Below are 17,670 nucleotides of genomic sequence, written 5' to 3'. Positions count from 1 at the left end.
TCTCCAGATGTTTTGGACTACAACTTCCATCAGCCCCAGCCAGCACAGCCAGTGGTCAGCAGTGATGGAAACTGTTATTTCAGAACACCTGGGTGGCACCCTGGTTGGCAAAGACTGCTCTTTGGCCAAACTCATTTTCGCAACAATGCAGAATTTCAAGTTGGCAAATGTGCTAGAGGCCCATATTGACAAAGATTTGGGAGATGGGTGCAATCCCTACCCAAAAAAAAAATTGGGAGAACTTTCCTTTACTTTGGCATGGGTTGAACAAGACAGTGCTCTGATCTGCCTCTGCCCTTCTGCCCCCATGTGAGATGCTGGCAACATTGGACTTATCATTCGAGTTTCCAGTTCTCCTTCTGAAAGACGAGCTCCACAGCATCATTCACATCGTGCACAACGTGAGAGGCCTCCACCAAGGTTGGATCAAAATGGAAGTCCCGGTGCCCATGGAATACAGTCTCCAACATGTTCTCGTTGTGGTCAGCAGGCACATCTCCCTGGGGATTGTAGACCCCAGTGCAGACCAGTATGGACTGGCAGCTCTCTGCAGAGGTGATGGACACACTGTGATCTCTTTGCATCTCAACATGTTCCTCGCTCTCTGCTGCCATTGCAGTGACACTTACTTCAGCCTGAGCCTGGAGGTAACGGTTGTAGAGGTTTGCACCATAAATGTCAGCCATTGGGTTGTCTCTGTAAGTAGACCCAAAGGACAAGGGAGGAGAAAACAGGGTAAGAGTCAAGGTTATATAGTTAAATTTGGGCAGTACTTAAATTTTGAGAATTTAGACCCATCTAGTAACAGCATCCATGCAAGTACCTCCACCCCCACTTGCCAGCAAAGGGATCACACTCTAGCCTCCCCTTAGCAGGGAAAACAGTTCAGTAAGTTATATGAATCTTTCATCTTGCTCTGTGCCAATGTGCAGCTGCTGTGGCCAAGGTCTTCCTCTCCCAAGCTCAAGGAAGAAGAGTTGCTTACCCAATAGCATACAGCTGGCGGAGAGGGGATGTCCAGCCCCAACTCTCCATCTGCTGCTTGATCACATGTTCAGCATAGCGGTAGGTGACAGTGCTGGGCTTGCCTATCAAGGCCTCGTACTTCAGCTCCTTGCCAGTCATTTTCTTGTAGATGTTCTCCAAGCACACAAGAAAGGTGCCATGGCCAAATCTGACCACAAAGAAAGAAAAGCGCAAAAAGTCAGCATGCATACTCCTAGGAACATGTGGTGGCACTGGGTGAATACGGAGGATAAAAGTACCCAATAGGAAATGTGGGTAAGATGGCTATTCTTCAAGTATGTCCTTTAATCAAATAATACAGACATGACTGCATAATTCTATGGTCGCTTTTGCTCCACCCCTTGTTACTGCTCTGCTCTGCTGCTATGGAAGAAAAGCCTATCCCTCCATGGACTGCTGCACCAATTCCTGACCCTTTGCTGAGGGAAGTATTTGGATAATCTGGCCCCAGAGTCTTAAAAGTGTATTCCTAACGTTAATGGGGTTTCAAAAAGGTTTTCTCACATTATACAAAACAAAACCAAGCAAGCCCTAACCTGTAATAATTTGACCATTGTGAGGTTACATTTAGAACCTCTTGTTATAGACTGGAGCAAGACTCTACACTTAAGAATTTCTTCTCAGTTCCTTTTGGTTTCCAGAAATAGTAGATTTTCTTAGTCTGTAATAAATAATAATAATAATAATAATAATAATAATAATAATAATAATAATAATTTATTTATACCCCGCCCATCTGGCTGGGCTTCCCTAGCCACTCGGGGCGGCTTCCAACAAAATATTAAAATACAATAATGCATCAAACATTAAAAGCTTCCCTACACAGGGCTGCCTTCAGATATTTTCTAAAAGTCTGGTAGTAGTTGTTCTCTTTGACATCTGATGGGAGGGCGGGTGCCACTACCGAGAAGGCCCTTGGCCTGGTTCCCTGTAACCTCGATTCTCACAGCGAGGGAACCGCCAGAAGGCCCTTGGCGCTGGACCTCAGTGTCCGGGTAGAACTATGGGGGTGGACACGCTCCTTCAGATATACTGGACTGAGGCTGTTTAGGGCTTTAAAGGTCAGCACCAACACTTTGAATTGTGCTCGGAAATGTACTGGGAGCCAATGTAGGTCTTTCAGGACCAGTGTTATGTGGTCTCGACGGCTGCTCCCAGTCACCAGTCTAGCTGCCGCATTCTGGATTAGTTGTAGTTTCCGGGTCACCTTCAAAGGTAGCCCCACAGAGAGTAACAAACAGAGTAACAGCTTTATTTATATAAGATGTTCTTACAGAAGTGGCTCACTCGATGGCTTTTAGCTTCTTGGCAAGTGGGTTGTAGTTGAGTACCAGGAAGGTGAGAGGCGAGTTTGCAGGAAGGTTGGAACAATGCAAAGGCACTGGAGGAGTCAATCCAGCACTCCTACTGGCACATTTGCACTGCACAAGCCTTCCCACAAGTTTACCTCTCACTCTCTCCTTGGTAAGTAGCAGCAACCCAGCTGCCAGGAAGCTAAGCGCAGCAACTTAAGTAATGTACCTAGAACATTGGCTCCCAAACTTTAACCCACCCCCCCATGTCCACTTGGAAATCACTGTGTCTTGGTGGACCACTTAATCGTTTATCTACCTGTTACAGCTGTTGTAACGGTTGCTTCTTTTATATCTTATACTGCATTGTATGGTTCTACAATTTGAATTCCACAGAATGCTATATACAATACAACCATAAAATGCAATTCAAGAAAGAAGCAATAAAAATGCAATTGACCATGTTTAATGGGACTGATGGGAATAGTAGTTCAACAACATCTGGATGGCCAAAGGTTCCCTGCACCTGATCAAGCTCATCCGAGGCAACTGAGCAAGGAGCATAGGAGCATATTCTCCAGTGAGGTTTCCTGCAAATACGGGGGGCGGGGGGAGAGAGAGGGGGGGGAGAGAGAGAGAAAATACAGAATGCCAGCAAGAGATATCAATAGAACCTTTGTATCACCTTGGCATCTTGGCTTCTGCCATCCACAAGAGATCCATGTTGCAGGCAAGGATAGGTAGATGTGGGTATGGAACAGAAGTCAACTCTACCCCTAGGTTCCCATTGCTCAGGAGTACATCAATGATCAGTTGCAGGCAGGTCTCCCACCTGACTGGCTCCCCAAACAGAATCACAGCTAGAGATTAAAAAAAGGCAGCGCATTTTCAAAACAGTAGTATGTGCCTGTACATCATATGACATAATAACCTCATATAAGAATGAACTCACAGTGGGTTACATCTGAGTAAACATCCTTTGCAAACCTATCCCCATCTACGTGGGTCCAGGACTAGGAGATTTTAGCTGTATTTTTGCAATATTTTTTGTTTTAAGTTGTCTGTTGTCACTTTAGTTATCTGTACACCACTTAGAGATATTTTTATATATTGAGCAGTATAGAATTCATATAAATAGACAGACAGATATATAAATAGACGGACAGACAGAATGATCTACTATGGGCAGCCCAGCCAAGATTACAAAGGAGCTCTCATATAAAACTTGGAGCAAACTGAATGGGGCTTCCATTTATTTGCCACATATTCCTATAGATGTGACTAAAAAGAGCAGGGTCTGCATTAGATATGTGAAAACCAAGAAAAAATGGGGGGGGGGAGAATACCCCCCAATATTGCAGGAAACACCCCCCCCCATTTTTCTGTCCCCCCCAGGCCTTCACAACTCTACTCCACATTACAAGGGACAACTCTGTTTCGTCCCCTGATGTTCTTTCTCAAAACAACAACAACAACTGGGGAGCATGAAAGCATTACCAAAGTCATCATGCTAACAAGCCTTTGCAATACAGTGGATTCTAGGATATGCAGAATTACTCATCTTTTTTTAAAGTTGATAAATATATTTAACCAAACTAACTAGCAATGGCACATTGTTCTGCATTATTTCTGTGCACTTATAATTGATTTGCCCCCAGCCAGACACCAGAAGTGGAAAGGAGCTTAGCTATGGGGGGAAAACAACCTGGGGGTGGAAAATTTGCACTGGCAGACGTGAAGGGTCAAGCATCTTTTCACCCTGCCTGCTCTGCCTTCACATCAGTTTGAAAACGTGCATCTGCCAAGAGAAAGCCCACCTAAGCCCAGGTGAGCTCACAATGAAACACTCTTCAGAAAGAAAACAATGCACTTACCTTCTATGGTGGGGAAGTCAGCAGGTGGAGGAGGCTGTCAAAAGGGAGGGAAGGGGAAGAGATATTAGTCAATTTGTAGTGTCAGAAAATGGGTAAGGTTTGCTCAAGAGCTCAATGATACTTGGTATATTATCCAACTGTAACATCATAAGGTGTTTTGTTTGTTTTTAGGAAAAGGAAAACAAAATTGAATGTGTGTCTGGTTTTTAAAGAAATACAAAACCTTTAAAATAATTTCCCCCAACTGTTTTATTCTGCTAATTTGCAAGCTTGTAGAATTCGTCTTTGGTTTTTAACCTACATGGAGCAAAGGGCAACTTTGCGCAGGAAGAAAATCCTACCGACAGTTCTATATTGCCGTTTTTACGGGAGATCTTGGTGGGGATACTATGTAAAATATTTGTACTACTACAAAGCTGAAGAAGCTCAGGCTAGGGGGCCAAATGCCTCTCTGTCTGTCCCTTGGGATTCTCCTCAAGGCACATACCCCACCCAACCACACCCCTCACCAGCTTCACATCATGCCCTTGTGTTTCTTCCTGGCTGGAATATGCCCTTGGTAATGACCCGTTTGCCTGGATGGAGGATGGAAAGGAGTATGTGAAGAAACTAACTACAAAGGTAATATTTACATTAATTGTTTTGCCAACTGCTGCCTCTGGCCCTGCCTATCACTGGCCTGTGACCTCAGGAAGGTGGCCTAGATGGAATAGAGGTGCTTGGGCTAAAAAAGGAGTTTCACCCCTGTTGTACAGGAACTTTACTACCAGAGCAACTATGGAAAAGTTGAAAGTAGGCAAGAGAACACTTAGTTCTGCCAGGGGGACACACCACACAAATGCTCTCTTTCAGTCACACTTTGCAATACTCAGGTTAATACTTGCCAGCTCTTTTGGCCTCCGACTTTGGTCAACCATATCCAGCAAGGGAAATGCCTTCCTCACATCTTCAATAGTAACAACGTGATGGAATCCCAGGCTGTTTCAAATGGTTAAGGAAGAAAGTTGTCAAGAGCTATACTTACTTAAGGGTAAATTGTCAGAACTAACCCAGGAACTTAGTAACAGGAACCCGCCAAATCCCTACTGTTGGGCAGCAATCATATCTTGATAGATTCACCACTTCCCTGTCCTGATCAGAAGGTCAAAGGCAGAGCAAAAAACAGCACTATATTATTATTATTATTATTATTATTATTATTATTATTATTATTATTATTTTTATAACCCACCTTTCCTCCAATGAACTTAAGGTGGTGCTAGGCCTGGGCGATATATTGATAGATCACCCAGGACTGGTATGAGGAACAGACCGCGATGTCGGCTTCACTCAGCAGTATATCGCTGGTGAAAACACCACCAATCCTGAGTCTCTCTGCTAGAAGCGTTCACTAGAGTTCCTCCCTCCAGTAGTGCTGCTAGAGGGACTCAGGAGCACTGAGTGAAACTGCCATCACACTCTGCCCTCATGAGATGCAGTGACAAACAAGCTGTATCAGCGAGGCATCAATACAGCTTGTTCCTCCCTCTGCATCTTTAAACTGCTTGACTCAGGGGTGTGCAGCTGCCCCAACCTCAGCTGAGCAGTTACAGGAGCCAGGAGCCCGCAGCCCGGTACTGGTTCCCATGAGCTGCTGGCAGGGTGGGGGCTCTGTGAAACTACTCAGCTGAGGGTAGCACAGTTAAAGGAGCCTTGATGTTCTGCCTGCTCATGCCGGGACAGACTCAGCTGGGGAACGGGAATCTTCCCAATCCCCAGCTGAGCTGCACAAACTAGCTTTTGCCCAGGGTCACCAAGTGCACCTCACAAGGTTCGAACCCAGGTCTCCTCAGTCCACCCACTACACAACACTGGTTCTTAACACATTGCTAAGAAAGAGAAAGGAAGATTAAATAAATAAATAAATCTGAAGGCAGCAAAGGATACTCCCTGGCATTTTCCTCCACAGGACCCTGACCACACACAAGCACACATTTGTCATGGAACTGATGGAAAAGACGCAGAGGACTGTGGGACAGGATCACCCATTCGGGAGAAACCTGAAAAAAGAAGAAGGTCAGCAGGACAGTTAGCTTACCCTTTCCACATGCAGTATTCCATATGCCAGGCCCTTTATCCTCTAAGCTGCCAAAGCCGCTAGCATAGGTGACACCACTAGATTAATCTGGCAGGAACATCAACACCCGTCGTCCTTCTCAGACATTAAATACCAATAAGATCTCTTGAAAATTACCTTGGGTAGGGACATGTCAGAAGAATATATTTAAGCTTGTCCACAATAAAAACACAATGGACTGGAAATATGAGTGTGCAAGAACATACACAATCCATATTCATACCCCTAAGTAAGGTCCACACAAAAATGACACTCATCTTATTATTTAACATTGCATGAATGTGTGATTTGCCTTCATTAGAAAGCATTCTAAGTGATGTCAAGTAACATTAAAGCTCCGTGTGTCCTGTTTGATCTGCAGAGTCATCACTGAAGGTTATAGTGATCAAGCGACAAGCATGGAGGGGTGAGCAGACTCCCCATCCCAGTATTAAAGGTAGTCAGGCTGGGGAAAACCTCTGTCCAAGAACTTACAGCCAGACCCAAACAAATGCTCTATTTAATAAACTTTAATCACCTTATCAGGTAAAGCCTTATTTCTAACAAATGAGTAGCAACTTGTGGAAAGAGTCTAAGCCCTACAAACTTTCTTTCTGTGAGGACCCCCCACAAAATCTGGATTCAGGGTCACATCACGTAAGGTCACAGCATACATGAAAGCAACCTTATACCACTTTAAGTGCCTGCTTTCCCCAAAGAATCCTGGGAACTGTAGTTTGTAAAGGGAGCTGGGAGGTGTTAGGAGATGCCTCAGAGTTATAATTTACAGCACCCTTAACAAACTACAAATCCCAGGATTGTTTATAGAAAGCCAATTCTGTTAACGTGGCCTAACAGTGCTTTAAATGTATGGTGTGGATGCATGTGATCATAGACTTACAATTTAGACACACCAGCAGCCAGTGACCCAATATAGATCACAGGTGCCTTCAGTACCTTAAATCCAAGTGCATCAGACAGTTCCTCAGCCTTGCTGTCGCGAGAGCAGTTTCCAGCATTGGTTACAAATGCAACCGGCACATGGAACCGACCTTTTGAATCTGTTAGTTTCTGGAAGGCCTTCTTAGCAGCAGGAATGACTAGCCGGCCCCGTAAAAGCACTCCATCAATATCAAAGAGGAACCCAAAGGAGGGAGAAGTCTGTAGTGGAAAAAGATTCAATGATGCTATTTAGGAATAACAAGGGTGAGGAGGAACAAACAATAACGGCTCTAGAATGTGTTGGCATTTTCCAATAATGTATTTATGTAACGTATTTCCATCTCACCTCACTGTTCAAGATAGTATATAAGAACACTGCTTAAACATAACAATAAAAAGGTAAAGGTAAAGGACCCTTGACAGTTAAGTCCAGTCGCGAACGACTCTGGGTTTGCAGCACTCATCTCGCTTTACTGGCCGAGGGAGCCGACGTTTATCCGCAGACAATTTTTCCTTGTCCGCCGGAGTGGTACCTATTTATCTACTTGCACTTTGACGTGCTTTCGAACTGCTAGGTTGGCAGGAGCTGGGACCGAGCAACGGGAGTGCACCCTGTCGCAGGGCTTCGAACTGCCGACCTTCCGATCAGCAAGCCCTAGGCTCAGTGGTTTAGACCACAGTGCTACCCACATCCCTAAACATAACAATAAAAAGCTTTAAAATGTACAAGCAATACAACAACACCCCCCAATTTATGTCAGGAAATTTTCAAAAATCTGTAGTCATTACTTCCCAAAGACGATATCAAGGTCAACAAATCTGGCAGCTGAATTTTACAGAATGGTCATCTACACCCACAAACTACTATGAACATGAACACAACTGCAGAGCATCTTTGAATCAGGGTAATTCATGGCTGATGTTGCCAGTCTGGAAGTATTACAGGAGTTGTATGTACTATTAACAAGAACAGTATTATTAGGAACACCATAAGTTAAGAAGAGAAATGCACTTCTACTCAAGCCCTACTGAGTTAAATGTGTCTGACTGCCAGCAAACATCAATAGCAGTAGTAACCAAACTTTCTTCACCAAGGACCACTTGAACATTACAGATGGGCCAGGTGAATAATGCGGGCACCAACCAGAGAATTCCATAACCTAGAGCCACCACTAAGGAAGTCCTGTCTCTTGCAATAATTTAAAGGTAAAAATTAGCCTTTTTAGTTGCATACCTGTAGATAAAATGACAAACAATGAAGTTCATTAAGCACTGGAGATCTGATGAGTTCTATGAAATTCAGTCAGCAATCTAGCCACCTTTCAAGCTGTCTTCACAGGCAGCCTCACACCCAACACACTGCTTGCAGCCTAACTTGCAAGTTGCCAATGTTTGGATCTCACATTGTCGCGCATTACAGCTAACTGTAGCACCCATCGCATTTAACGATGGAAAATGTAGTTATTGGGGATGTGGTTATTTATTGGGACATACCAGCAAAATCAAGACAATCCACGCTGCTTCGTCCACTACTTTAACTTAGATGTGCTTTCAGCAAGCTGCACTGATCTAAAGCAACACTCTGAAGAGTGTATGTGAAAGAGCGGCTTCTTAACTTTTTGTTAACGTGGAAAAACCAGCTGACGAATCGAAAATCGAACACGTAGGTTGGCTATTAACCAGGCAACTTTCTTCACTAAGGTCTGAGAGTTCCCAGCACAAACAACTCCGCCATATGCTAAAAACTAGTATCCCCCCCCCCCCGCACTCCCCGCCGCCGCTTTTTTCTTCCTATGCCTTCCACATCTTCCGAGGCCCCCAGCACAACAGCAACAAAGGCAGCCTGGGTGAAAGGAGACGCGCGTGAGAAAAGCAGGCCAAGGGACAGGTAAGCCCGGCGCAATCTCCTCCCGGGGGTGTCAGAAGACAAGAGAAAGTGACGGGAGGACACCGAAGGGCGCGCGCGCACAGGGAGGAGATCGGGAGGGGGTCTTCTCTCACCTGCCGCGCCCCGCAGGTTCTCCCCACGGGACGGCCTTGGCTGCTGCTCCTGCAGGGGCGGCTGGCGGCGCCCCACCTGCGCGCCGCAGGCAGCCACCCCCTTAGCGCCGCTCTGCTCACATGGAGCGAGCAGCACACAGCCATCCGCCCGCCGACGCCTGCTCCGGCTGGGGCGCCTCCTCCAATCAAGGCGACGGCCGAATCCCCGCCTTCCTCCCCTTGCTTCCTCCGCCCTGCCAATCGGAGCACCAAGCCTGCCGGTCACATGGGACGGCGGTGAGAGATGGGACCCGGGTCGGAGGTGGAAGGATCTACTGTGCAGTTCTCAGTTCCGGCGCGGAGGGAGCCGCTGCCGCGCGTGCTGTGTCCGCCGAGAGTGCGGGGAGCCTTGCCTGTGGCTGCTGGGAAGATGGGCAGGAGCTACAGCGCGCCTGTTTATTGTATTCACTATTTATTTCTTAACAGTTTATCACACTGCTTGAGCGTAAAAAAGATAAAACAATAAAATCAAGGCATTTTTCTTAAACCATACTTTGAAAGCATACAGAAGTTAAATAGATTACAAATTCGCAGCAACTTTTCCAAGCATCTGGGTGAGCTTGTCTGAACAAGGTTGTTTTTAGCAGGTGGCGAAAAGAGCACAGCGAAGGTGCCTGCTTTACCTCAAGTGGCAGGGAGTTCCCAAAGTATAGGTGCTTTCCCATCTAATCTTACAAAGGATGGAAGGAAGAGTATATAGGAGTAGCTAACAGTTGCAGGATGAAGGTCAGGTGGGCTCAGAATGAGTTCAGGCTTGCAAGAGAAGTTAAAAAAATGATTTTAAAGGGTTTATTCAGCTATATTCTAAGCAAGAGAAATAAGCAAAGTAATAGGTTCCCTTGCACTGAGAAGTTGGAAAAGTGCTTTTGGGTGACAGAGAAAGCAGAACTGCTCAATACCTACATTGCCTATGTCTTAAAGGATAGCAGCGCCCAACCTGGTGGTAACAGATTCAAGTATTAAAGGAGGGAGCAGCAGCCCAGATAGGAAAATAAGTGGCATGGAAACACCTAGCTACTTTAAATGAATTCAAATCTTCAGGGCCTGATGAGCTGCACCCAAGCGTACTAAAGGAGTCTGCGTACTAAAGCGTACTAAAGGAGTCTCAGAGCCTGTGTCTATAATCTTTGAGAATTATTAGAGAACAGGTGAGGACCCTGCAGGTCGAAGGTGGTGAAAAAGGGGAAAAAAGAAGACCCAGACAACTATTGACTGGTCAGCTTGTCATCAATACGAGGAAAGGTCCTAGAACAGATAATTGAACAGTCAGTCTGTGAGTGCTTAGAAAAGGGCACTGTGGGAATACTGTGGGCATAGTGTATATTGATTTCAGTAAAGCTTTTCACAAAGTCTCCCATGATATCGTGGAGAAGCTGATGTGAATGCACTGTAGATAGCTCTTGCCTCTACCAGATTCACTTTTCAGACGTTCAATTCTGGTATTCTTCTAGCCTACCAGAAGAGGTCACTTTTGTACTACAGGAAAACAATGAGCCAACTATCCATTACAACATCTCTGATTAGCACTTTGCTGGTGCTATTTGGCTTTAAAATGCTAAAATGTACTAATTCCACCACCACACATAAACTTCCTTTACAGTCCCCAGTAAATTTTACATGGCTGCGATTGATATTGCTATGAAAAGGGTATCAGTCCAGAAAGAAGGGTGGGAGAGAACTGGCCATAGGCAAAGTTGTTGATTTTACATTTTTAAAAATAATTCTTGTTATTTGTTATTTGTTTTAAAAATAGATAAGCCTGCTTTTATTCCAAAACAAAAATGCGAAGAGGTATATACTGTAATAATGTTTTTCTATTATGCTCTGTTTTTCAGACAAACATTTAGTAAACTGGGGACAAAGTCCAGCTCCTTAAAAATGATGTTCATTTCAGCAGCAGTGATTTAATTGTTTTGTGGTACAATCCTATATAAGTCTACTTAGGAGAGGGTCCCATTGAGTTCCATGTAAGTTTCTTTATAGAGTAAGTAAGACTTGCTTCTTAATAAACATGCATAGGATTAAAATGAAAGAGGCTCAAACTGGAAAGTGCCCTGGGTTTAAAAGTTTTAATTGTGGACAAATATGCTGATTACAAAAAAAATATAGAATTTCCAAGTAGATTAATTTCACACCTGAAGGGTTCCCAGCTCCAGGGGTTCCAGAGTAACCACTTCCTACCTCAAATTGAACTAGAATTCTGATCCTTACTTTCTTCTTCCTTGTCCACCGTAAGGTTATTTCAACCTGTCATTTGATCCCAGTTCATTTAGAACAGGGGGGGTGGTGGTTAGCACATTCAGCTTGGCTTAATTCCATGTAGCCCTCTGCTGAATATCATGGGGGTGGCAAAGACGGGGAAATGCAGGGACAGGGAATGACAGAAAAAGAGAAAAGGCAGTGTCTACACACCTTTGCCTCTATTCCTTCCCACCAGTGGCACTTCTTCTCTCCCCTCCAAAAGTTTTTTCCCCTTTAATGGGGGGGGGGCGGGTAGAGTTCCCGACCCGTGTTCAAGAAAATATATATATATGGTAAGAAATACCTAATTTTATTGCAAGCCATTAAGGGGGGGGGGACTTTCACCAGTACCATCACAATGTCAGGTCTTCAGACTATGAAACACTGTGAAATTAAGATGCAGCCCAAGACTTGGTAACCCTATTGAGGTGCATATATTTTCCTTGTTGTTACTGAAGCATTCAATTCAGCACACACTGTCTTGAGCATTTACTGCCCATGGATCACATCAATAAAAAGAAATGGAATTGGCATGGGGTAACTCTCCTCTGAGGCTCCTAAAATGCTGATCTGGAATGGCTCCTTTGATGTCTGAAGAAGCGGCGGGGGTGGGGGGTGGCTCATGCTATACTCGAAGGGTCAGGCTGATTTCATTCCCATTACTCCACATGACTAATGTGGAGTTCAGCCTTCTCAGTAATGGAGGTCGGGGCCACTGAGAGAAGGAGCATCATTCTCTGCAGAGTGATTGCATTTGGAGGAGCTCTCACAAATCATGGGCATTCTGTACCTGATCACAGAACTGCCTCCCTGTAATGCCGGGGAAAAGGAGATTGTATTTATTTATTTTCAAAAATAACCTGACCCAGTGAGGCAAGATATCATTTTGAAAACACAGCCAAGGAAGATAAGCAGTCAGGCGATCACCATTCTCGCGGTAGAGTGGCTTAATACAATATGGCTGGCAAAACCCCGCGGGTGTACTTGACAATATAACTCTCAACCTTGCTGGGCTCCAAAATTATTGACTAACGGGGACAAAGTGCCTTGAGGAGAAAGAAATAGCAAAGGACACACAGCATTTTAGAAACATCCAAATGAAGCAACACTTCACTGAGTCCAGGGTGTCAGTTCCCACAAACCATTGTGCTGTGGTTTCCACTTCTGCATGACCAGATTTTTACACTACAGTGGAATCATCTGTAGCTGGGAACCAAGTGGGATTACATGGTAATCTCTCATGGAAGAAAGGATGGGAACCAGAAGGTGGGGAGTGGGGGATTAAGCATATAATTCACCCAGTCTACTTGGGCTGTGAAGGCACTATATGTACTTTTAAAGCATGTGCAAAGCACATTTCCCCCCTCTCAGAATTCTGGACCTTGGAGTTTGTTAGGGATTGCTTGGAAGTGTAACTCAGGGAAGGGTAAATAACTGTGTCCAGAATTCTTTGAGGGGGGGGGATGAGCTTTAAATGCACTTGTCTTATTTCCTTAAAAGTAGCCTTAAAAGCTCCACAAATTTGGACAAAAGTAAAAAAGAAGCTCAACAAATTTGGTGGTGTCTCCCCCCCAAAAAGCTCAACATATTGAAATATGGCAACCCTAACTTTAAAGACGTACAGATACCTTTTCAATGCATCAGGAATGTTCTGAAATAAAAGTGGTTGCTAGTAAGTTCAATCAGTTCTGTCTTCCTTGCTCAGTTTTGAGCATTTCAACATAAAGATACAGACAAAATGTAAACAAGGAACGCATAAAACAAATCCACATTTCACTATCCCAAAGCACAGCATCTTTGGTTCTGAAAAGAAGTCTGTCTCGATAAAAACAAATAGGGCAATCCAGCTAAAGTTTAGATAGTATGTAAGTAGTAGTCATGCTGCTCTATAAAAGAAGCTAAGATCCCAGCCAATCAGGAGTTTGGCATGGAAGGAAAGGTAGAGGAAGACTAAATCTAATCCTCCCACATAAGGCCATCTCCCAACCGCTAATGGGCACAATCTTAGTTTTGTTTACCCAATTGATTATACACTTACATAGAACCCCAGTTATTAGATTGGGCCAGAGAGCTGGGTGTGTGTTAGGTTGGTGTATGTGTGTGGAAGATCCTGCTCTTTAGATGGGCTAGACAAAAGCTCTTTTCTACCCATTGATTTCAATGAAAAAACATGTTTAACTCCAACTAAAATCAGTGGGGTTCTGATTGCCAGTTATCCTTAATTTCTAAGTGATGTACATTAAGATTGCAAAAACATACAGTGAATAAAAGCAAGTGCCTGAAGTTCAACATGGAGGGAACCTATCTGATTCACCTAAGAAGGAGTTCCACAGAATCCGGACCACAATACTAAATGCACAGCTGCTGGTAGATACGAGTCATGCCTCTGAACCATGGGTGACCTCTAAAAGAGACTCCCCTAAAGATCTTAGTGATTGGGCAGGGATATAAAGAATCCTTGAGGTATCCTGGAGCCGAATTGTTAAGGGTTTTGAAAATTAATTAATTAATGATCATAATCATAATAGACCATTGAACTTGGCCTGGTAACACGTGAGCAGCCACAACAAACTTTTAATCACCGGAGTCATGTGTTGGCAGTAGGTGTCCCCACCAACAGTCTAGCCACAGCATTTTGCACCAGCTGGAGATTTTGGATCAGGTCCAAGGATAATTCCACGTTTTCCTTGCTAATGTTATAAATATAGACCTACCAACAGCTCGTTTTTATATAGATTTTCTGCAGTTCCTTGAGATTGGTGTGTATAGGTGAAACAGCTTTCAATTAATTCCTCCAATTCTTCTGAGATTTGGGATAAAAAGAGAAAACACCGGTTCCTGCTCTATTTCTCCCTCTATTATGTTACATTCATGCACAGCTGCTCCAATTCAGCAAGAACAAACTGCACCCATAAGCAGCTGCCCACAAGCACTGCCAATGTCAATCTGGAAGTATTTGCCATCTCTCCATCATGATGCTCAGCTGATTCCTATGGCACTAGCTGGATGTACCTTTTTGGTGCAAATGAAGCGGCACAACAGTCAATTACACATAACTTATTTCCCAAATCTACAGCAGGAACGGGGTCACTTGCTTTAGTGTGGTTTGTGGTTTCAGAAAGGTCAATCATTTATTAGTTACTTATTTTCAAGGTTTATATCCCACCTGTCAGTACAGTAACCAATACAGTTCACAATCAGGATTAAACAACACCACCACCACATTACTCACTAATTATCAGGGAATGTAAGGAAAGACGCTTTGGAGGGAGCTACTTTGTATATAGTAAAAAGAGATCAAGTGGAGTGACAGTAAACAGAAAGGGGCAAGGGCAGTCAGTCCCCCACCCTTTTGCCTTTCCTTGTTACTCTTAACCAGAAATTGTAGGCTCTTTAAAGCAGGCATAGGCAAACTCCGGCCGTCCAGATGTTTGGGACTACAATTTCCATCATCCCTAGCTAACAGGACCAGTGCTCAGGGATGATGGGAATTGTAGTCCCAAACATCTGGAGGGCCGGAGTCTGCCTATGCCTGCTTTAAAGCCCTTCTACTACTACTGAGCTACCTCATAAGGGACTGCAGCCCTGACACTGAACTGGTTGTTCCCATAGAAATGGGATTGTGTGTAAGACTTGGTGAGTCACAGACCCCATTCAGTAACCAGTGGTGACCCACTCAGTAATCTAATTTGCTCAGGTATAGTGCCTGGTATTATTATGTAAGAGCCACCCTGCCTGTTATAGAGAGACAGTGTGGCGTAGTGGTTAGGGTGTTGGACTAGGACCTGGGAGACCAGGGTTCATATCGCCACTCAGCCTTGAATCTCGTTGGGTTACCTTGGGCTGGTTACTGCCACTTAGCCTAACTTACCTCACAGGGTTGTTGTGGGGACTAAATGAGGAGGGGAAGAACCATGCCCACCACCTTGAGCTCCTTGGACAAAAAAGGTGGGAGATGAATAATAAATTAAAATAAACACTTGCTCCCCCAAATTTTTTGTCTCTCCCAAGCACAACCTCAGTTTATAGAGAGCAGAGAGCAACTTCAAATGTGTGCACACTGAAAGAGATTGATGCAAATAAATTATTAATTATCAGAGTTCCCACCCACCCAACATTGTTTTCTTTTCCAATGGCTTTTTATTTGGTGCATTAGTGTATTCTGTGGACCCCTGTACCTCTGCTCTCTTTTCCTTCCCATCGAATCTGCTTACCCCATAGCTATGTGTAAGAAACTTTTATGAACAAACACAATGTTTAGTGATGGACATTAGGTTAGATGGCTTTTTAGAAGATTAAGGGAAATCCATCAAATATAGGTTTATCTAGTAGCAATGATGGCCAAATAGAGCCCCTGTGTTCCAAAGAAGCATGCTGCCCATGCGGGTGGCACTGTGGGTTAAACCACAGAGCCTAGGACTTGCTGATTAGAAGGTCGGAGGTTCGAATCCCCGTGACGGGGTGAGCTCCCATTGCTCGGTCCCTGCTCCTGCCAACCTAGCAGTTTGAAAGCACATCAAAGTACAAGTAGATAAATAGGTACCGTTCCGGTGGGAAGGTAAACAGCGTTTCCGTGTGCTGCTCTGGTTCACCAGAAGCAGCTTAGTCATGCTGGCCACATAACCCGGAAGCTGTACACCGGCTCCCTCGGCCAATAAAGCGAGATGAGCACTGCAACCCCAAAGTCGGTCACGACTGGACCTAATGGTCAGGGGTCCCTTTACCTTTACCTTAGGGGTGACTAAGTGGGGAAGGCAGGATCTCAATGTCCTGTTTGTGCACTGCTGGAGACAATTTGGCCTGCCACTGATGGAAACGGAGTTAGATGAGCCTTGGTCCACACCAGCAGTGATTTTCCTACCACCAAATGAAACTCTCTGCTTGCCTGTCTTATAAAGAGAAGTGGTGTATAGTTGTTTTCTTGATCTGGGGATGTCTACAGTGACAAAAGTTTGATTTCCCTGCCTTAAGGGTGTTGAGATTACACTGTTTCCATGCCAAGACCAGGACCAAGTTACTTCAATTTACCAAATCCCATCTGCTTTCTTTGCACTTTAGCGGAGCCACTGCGTCATAATTCCACGCCCACTGCCACATATATACTACTAAAGCTGTAGCTCCATCTTACCTTATGGTCTAACTCACTCTCCCCTTCCATGCTATTCTGAGATGTGAATCAGCCATTCCTCTTCCTGCCCTGCCTGGCTGATTTGCATAACACATTTTGATTGGTTGTATGGAACAGTGATTTGGGTTTGGTGTTTTTTAAAGAAGGATTATTTGTGTAACAATCATGTGCATTAGTTACCACAATGACTTACATACATACCCATAGTGATTTTTTTTTGAGAAGTAGTATCAAAATCACAGAACATCAGATTGTCAGATTGCTGACTGTAGCATCATTCACACGCATAAACTTACTTATTATGCCAAAGAAAAAGAAGTTTACTAACATAGGTTTGGAGCAAGTATTTAAATTTCAGACGTAAGCATAGTTATGATTTTAGAATGTGTGTATTCGCATTGACATTTCCCCTTCAAAAATATGTGTAATACGCACTGCTTCATTTATTTATGAATACTTAAATTTCTGTCTTGCCTTTCCACACTATGCATCCAAGGCAGCTAGCATAAAATTTAATGCATTCAAACTACAAGATAATAAAAACAAATATACCAAAAACATGTAGAAAGAACAGATATTCCACCCAATAGGCCAGAGACCTGTCTAAACAAGAAGGTATTTGCCTGGCAGAGGAACACCATTAAAGAGAGGAGATGGATTTCCCTAGGTTTCCAGAGCCTAGACGCAGCCACTGAGAAGGCCCTCTCTTGTGTTCTGCGAAATGTACCTCTGATGTTGGCAGCACACAGAGAGGCTCCCATCCCAAATATCTAAATTATGTAGGCAGGTTTCTGTATTTTGGAAAAGGCTATTTATATTTGCTCATGTAGCTTGCATTTCCTTCCTTGCATGACCTGAAATGCCAAAACTCTTGAACAAATCTGTGCAACGACCATTACTGCTGTAAACAAAATGTGTCAGTTTATCTGAAGAGTTTGTATATTTCTACGTCACATCGTTTTCAAAGTCAAAACACTGCTATTTTTTGTTGATTTTGGTGGATTTTGCTTAGTGATAGTTGCAATAGTCCTA

At 44.0% G+C, this 17,670-nt stretch overlaps 1 protein-coding gene across 2 annotated transcripts; it reads right to left on the bottom strand.

Moving 5' to 3' along the window:
* Positions 1–232: 232 nt before the first annotated feature.
* On the bottom strand, positions 233–16,732 carry HDHD5 (haloacid dehalogenase like hydrolase domain containing 5). Of its 2 annotated transcripts, none has more exons than XM_080971631.1 (8): positions 16,639–16,732; positions 7,245–7,448; positions 6,119–6,231; positions 5,077–5,170; positions 4,193–4,226; positions 3,004–3,178; positions 986–1,174; positions 233–696 (listed from the first exon to the last, which is right to left on the bottom strand). In XM_080971631.1, the coding sequence occupies exons 1-8, from the start codon at positions 16,666–16,668 to the stop codon at positions 336–338; spliced, it is 1,200 nt and encodes a 399-aa protein (XP_080827757.1). In that variant the 5' UTR covers positions 16,669–16,732; the 3' UTR covers positions 233–335. The 2 variants fall into 2 exon arrangements, with proteins under 2 accessions (XP_080827757.1, XP_080827756.1); XM_080971630.1 differs by lacking the exon at positions 16,639–16,732 and adding an exon at positions 9,231–9,392.
* Positions 16,733–17,670: the final 938 nt, after the last annotated feature.

Source organism: Podarcis pityusensis, assembly GCF_964106645.2.
Source record: "Podarcis pityusensis genome assembly, chromosome: 10".
In the NCBI taxonomy this organism is placed as follows: Eukaryota; Metazoa; Chordata; class Lepidosauria; order Squamata; family Lacertidae; genus Podarcis; species Podarcis pityusensis.
This window is presented reverse-complemented; position numbering and strand designations above follow the sequence as displayed.

Coding starts and splice junctions, on each gene's coding strand:
- HDHD5 (XM_080971630.1), bottom strand. CDS start 9,374: ATGGCTGTGTGCTGCTCGCTCCATGTGAGCAGAGCGGCGCTAAGGGGG. Junction 4,227..5,076: donor GTCGGAGGCCAAAAGAGCTG/GCAAGTATTAAC, acceptor CCCTTTTGACAG/CCTCCTCCACCTGCTGACTT. Junction 3,179..4,192: donor TGACTTCCCCACCATAGAAG/GTAAGTGCATTG, acceptor TTTAATCTCTAG/CTGTGATTCTGTTTGGGGAG.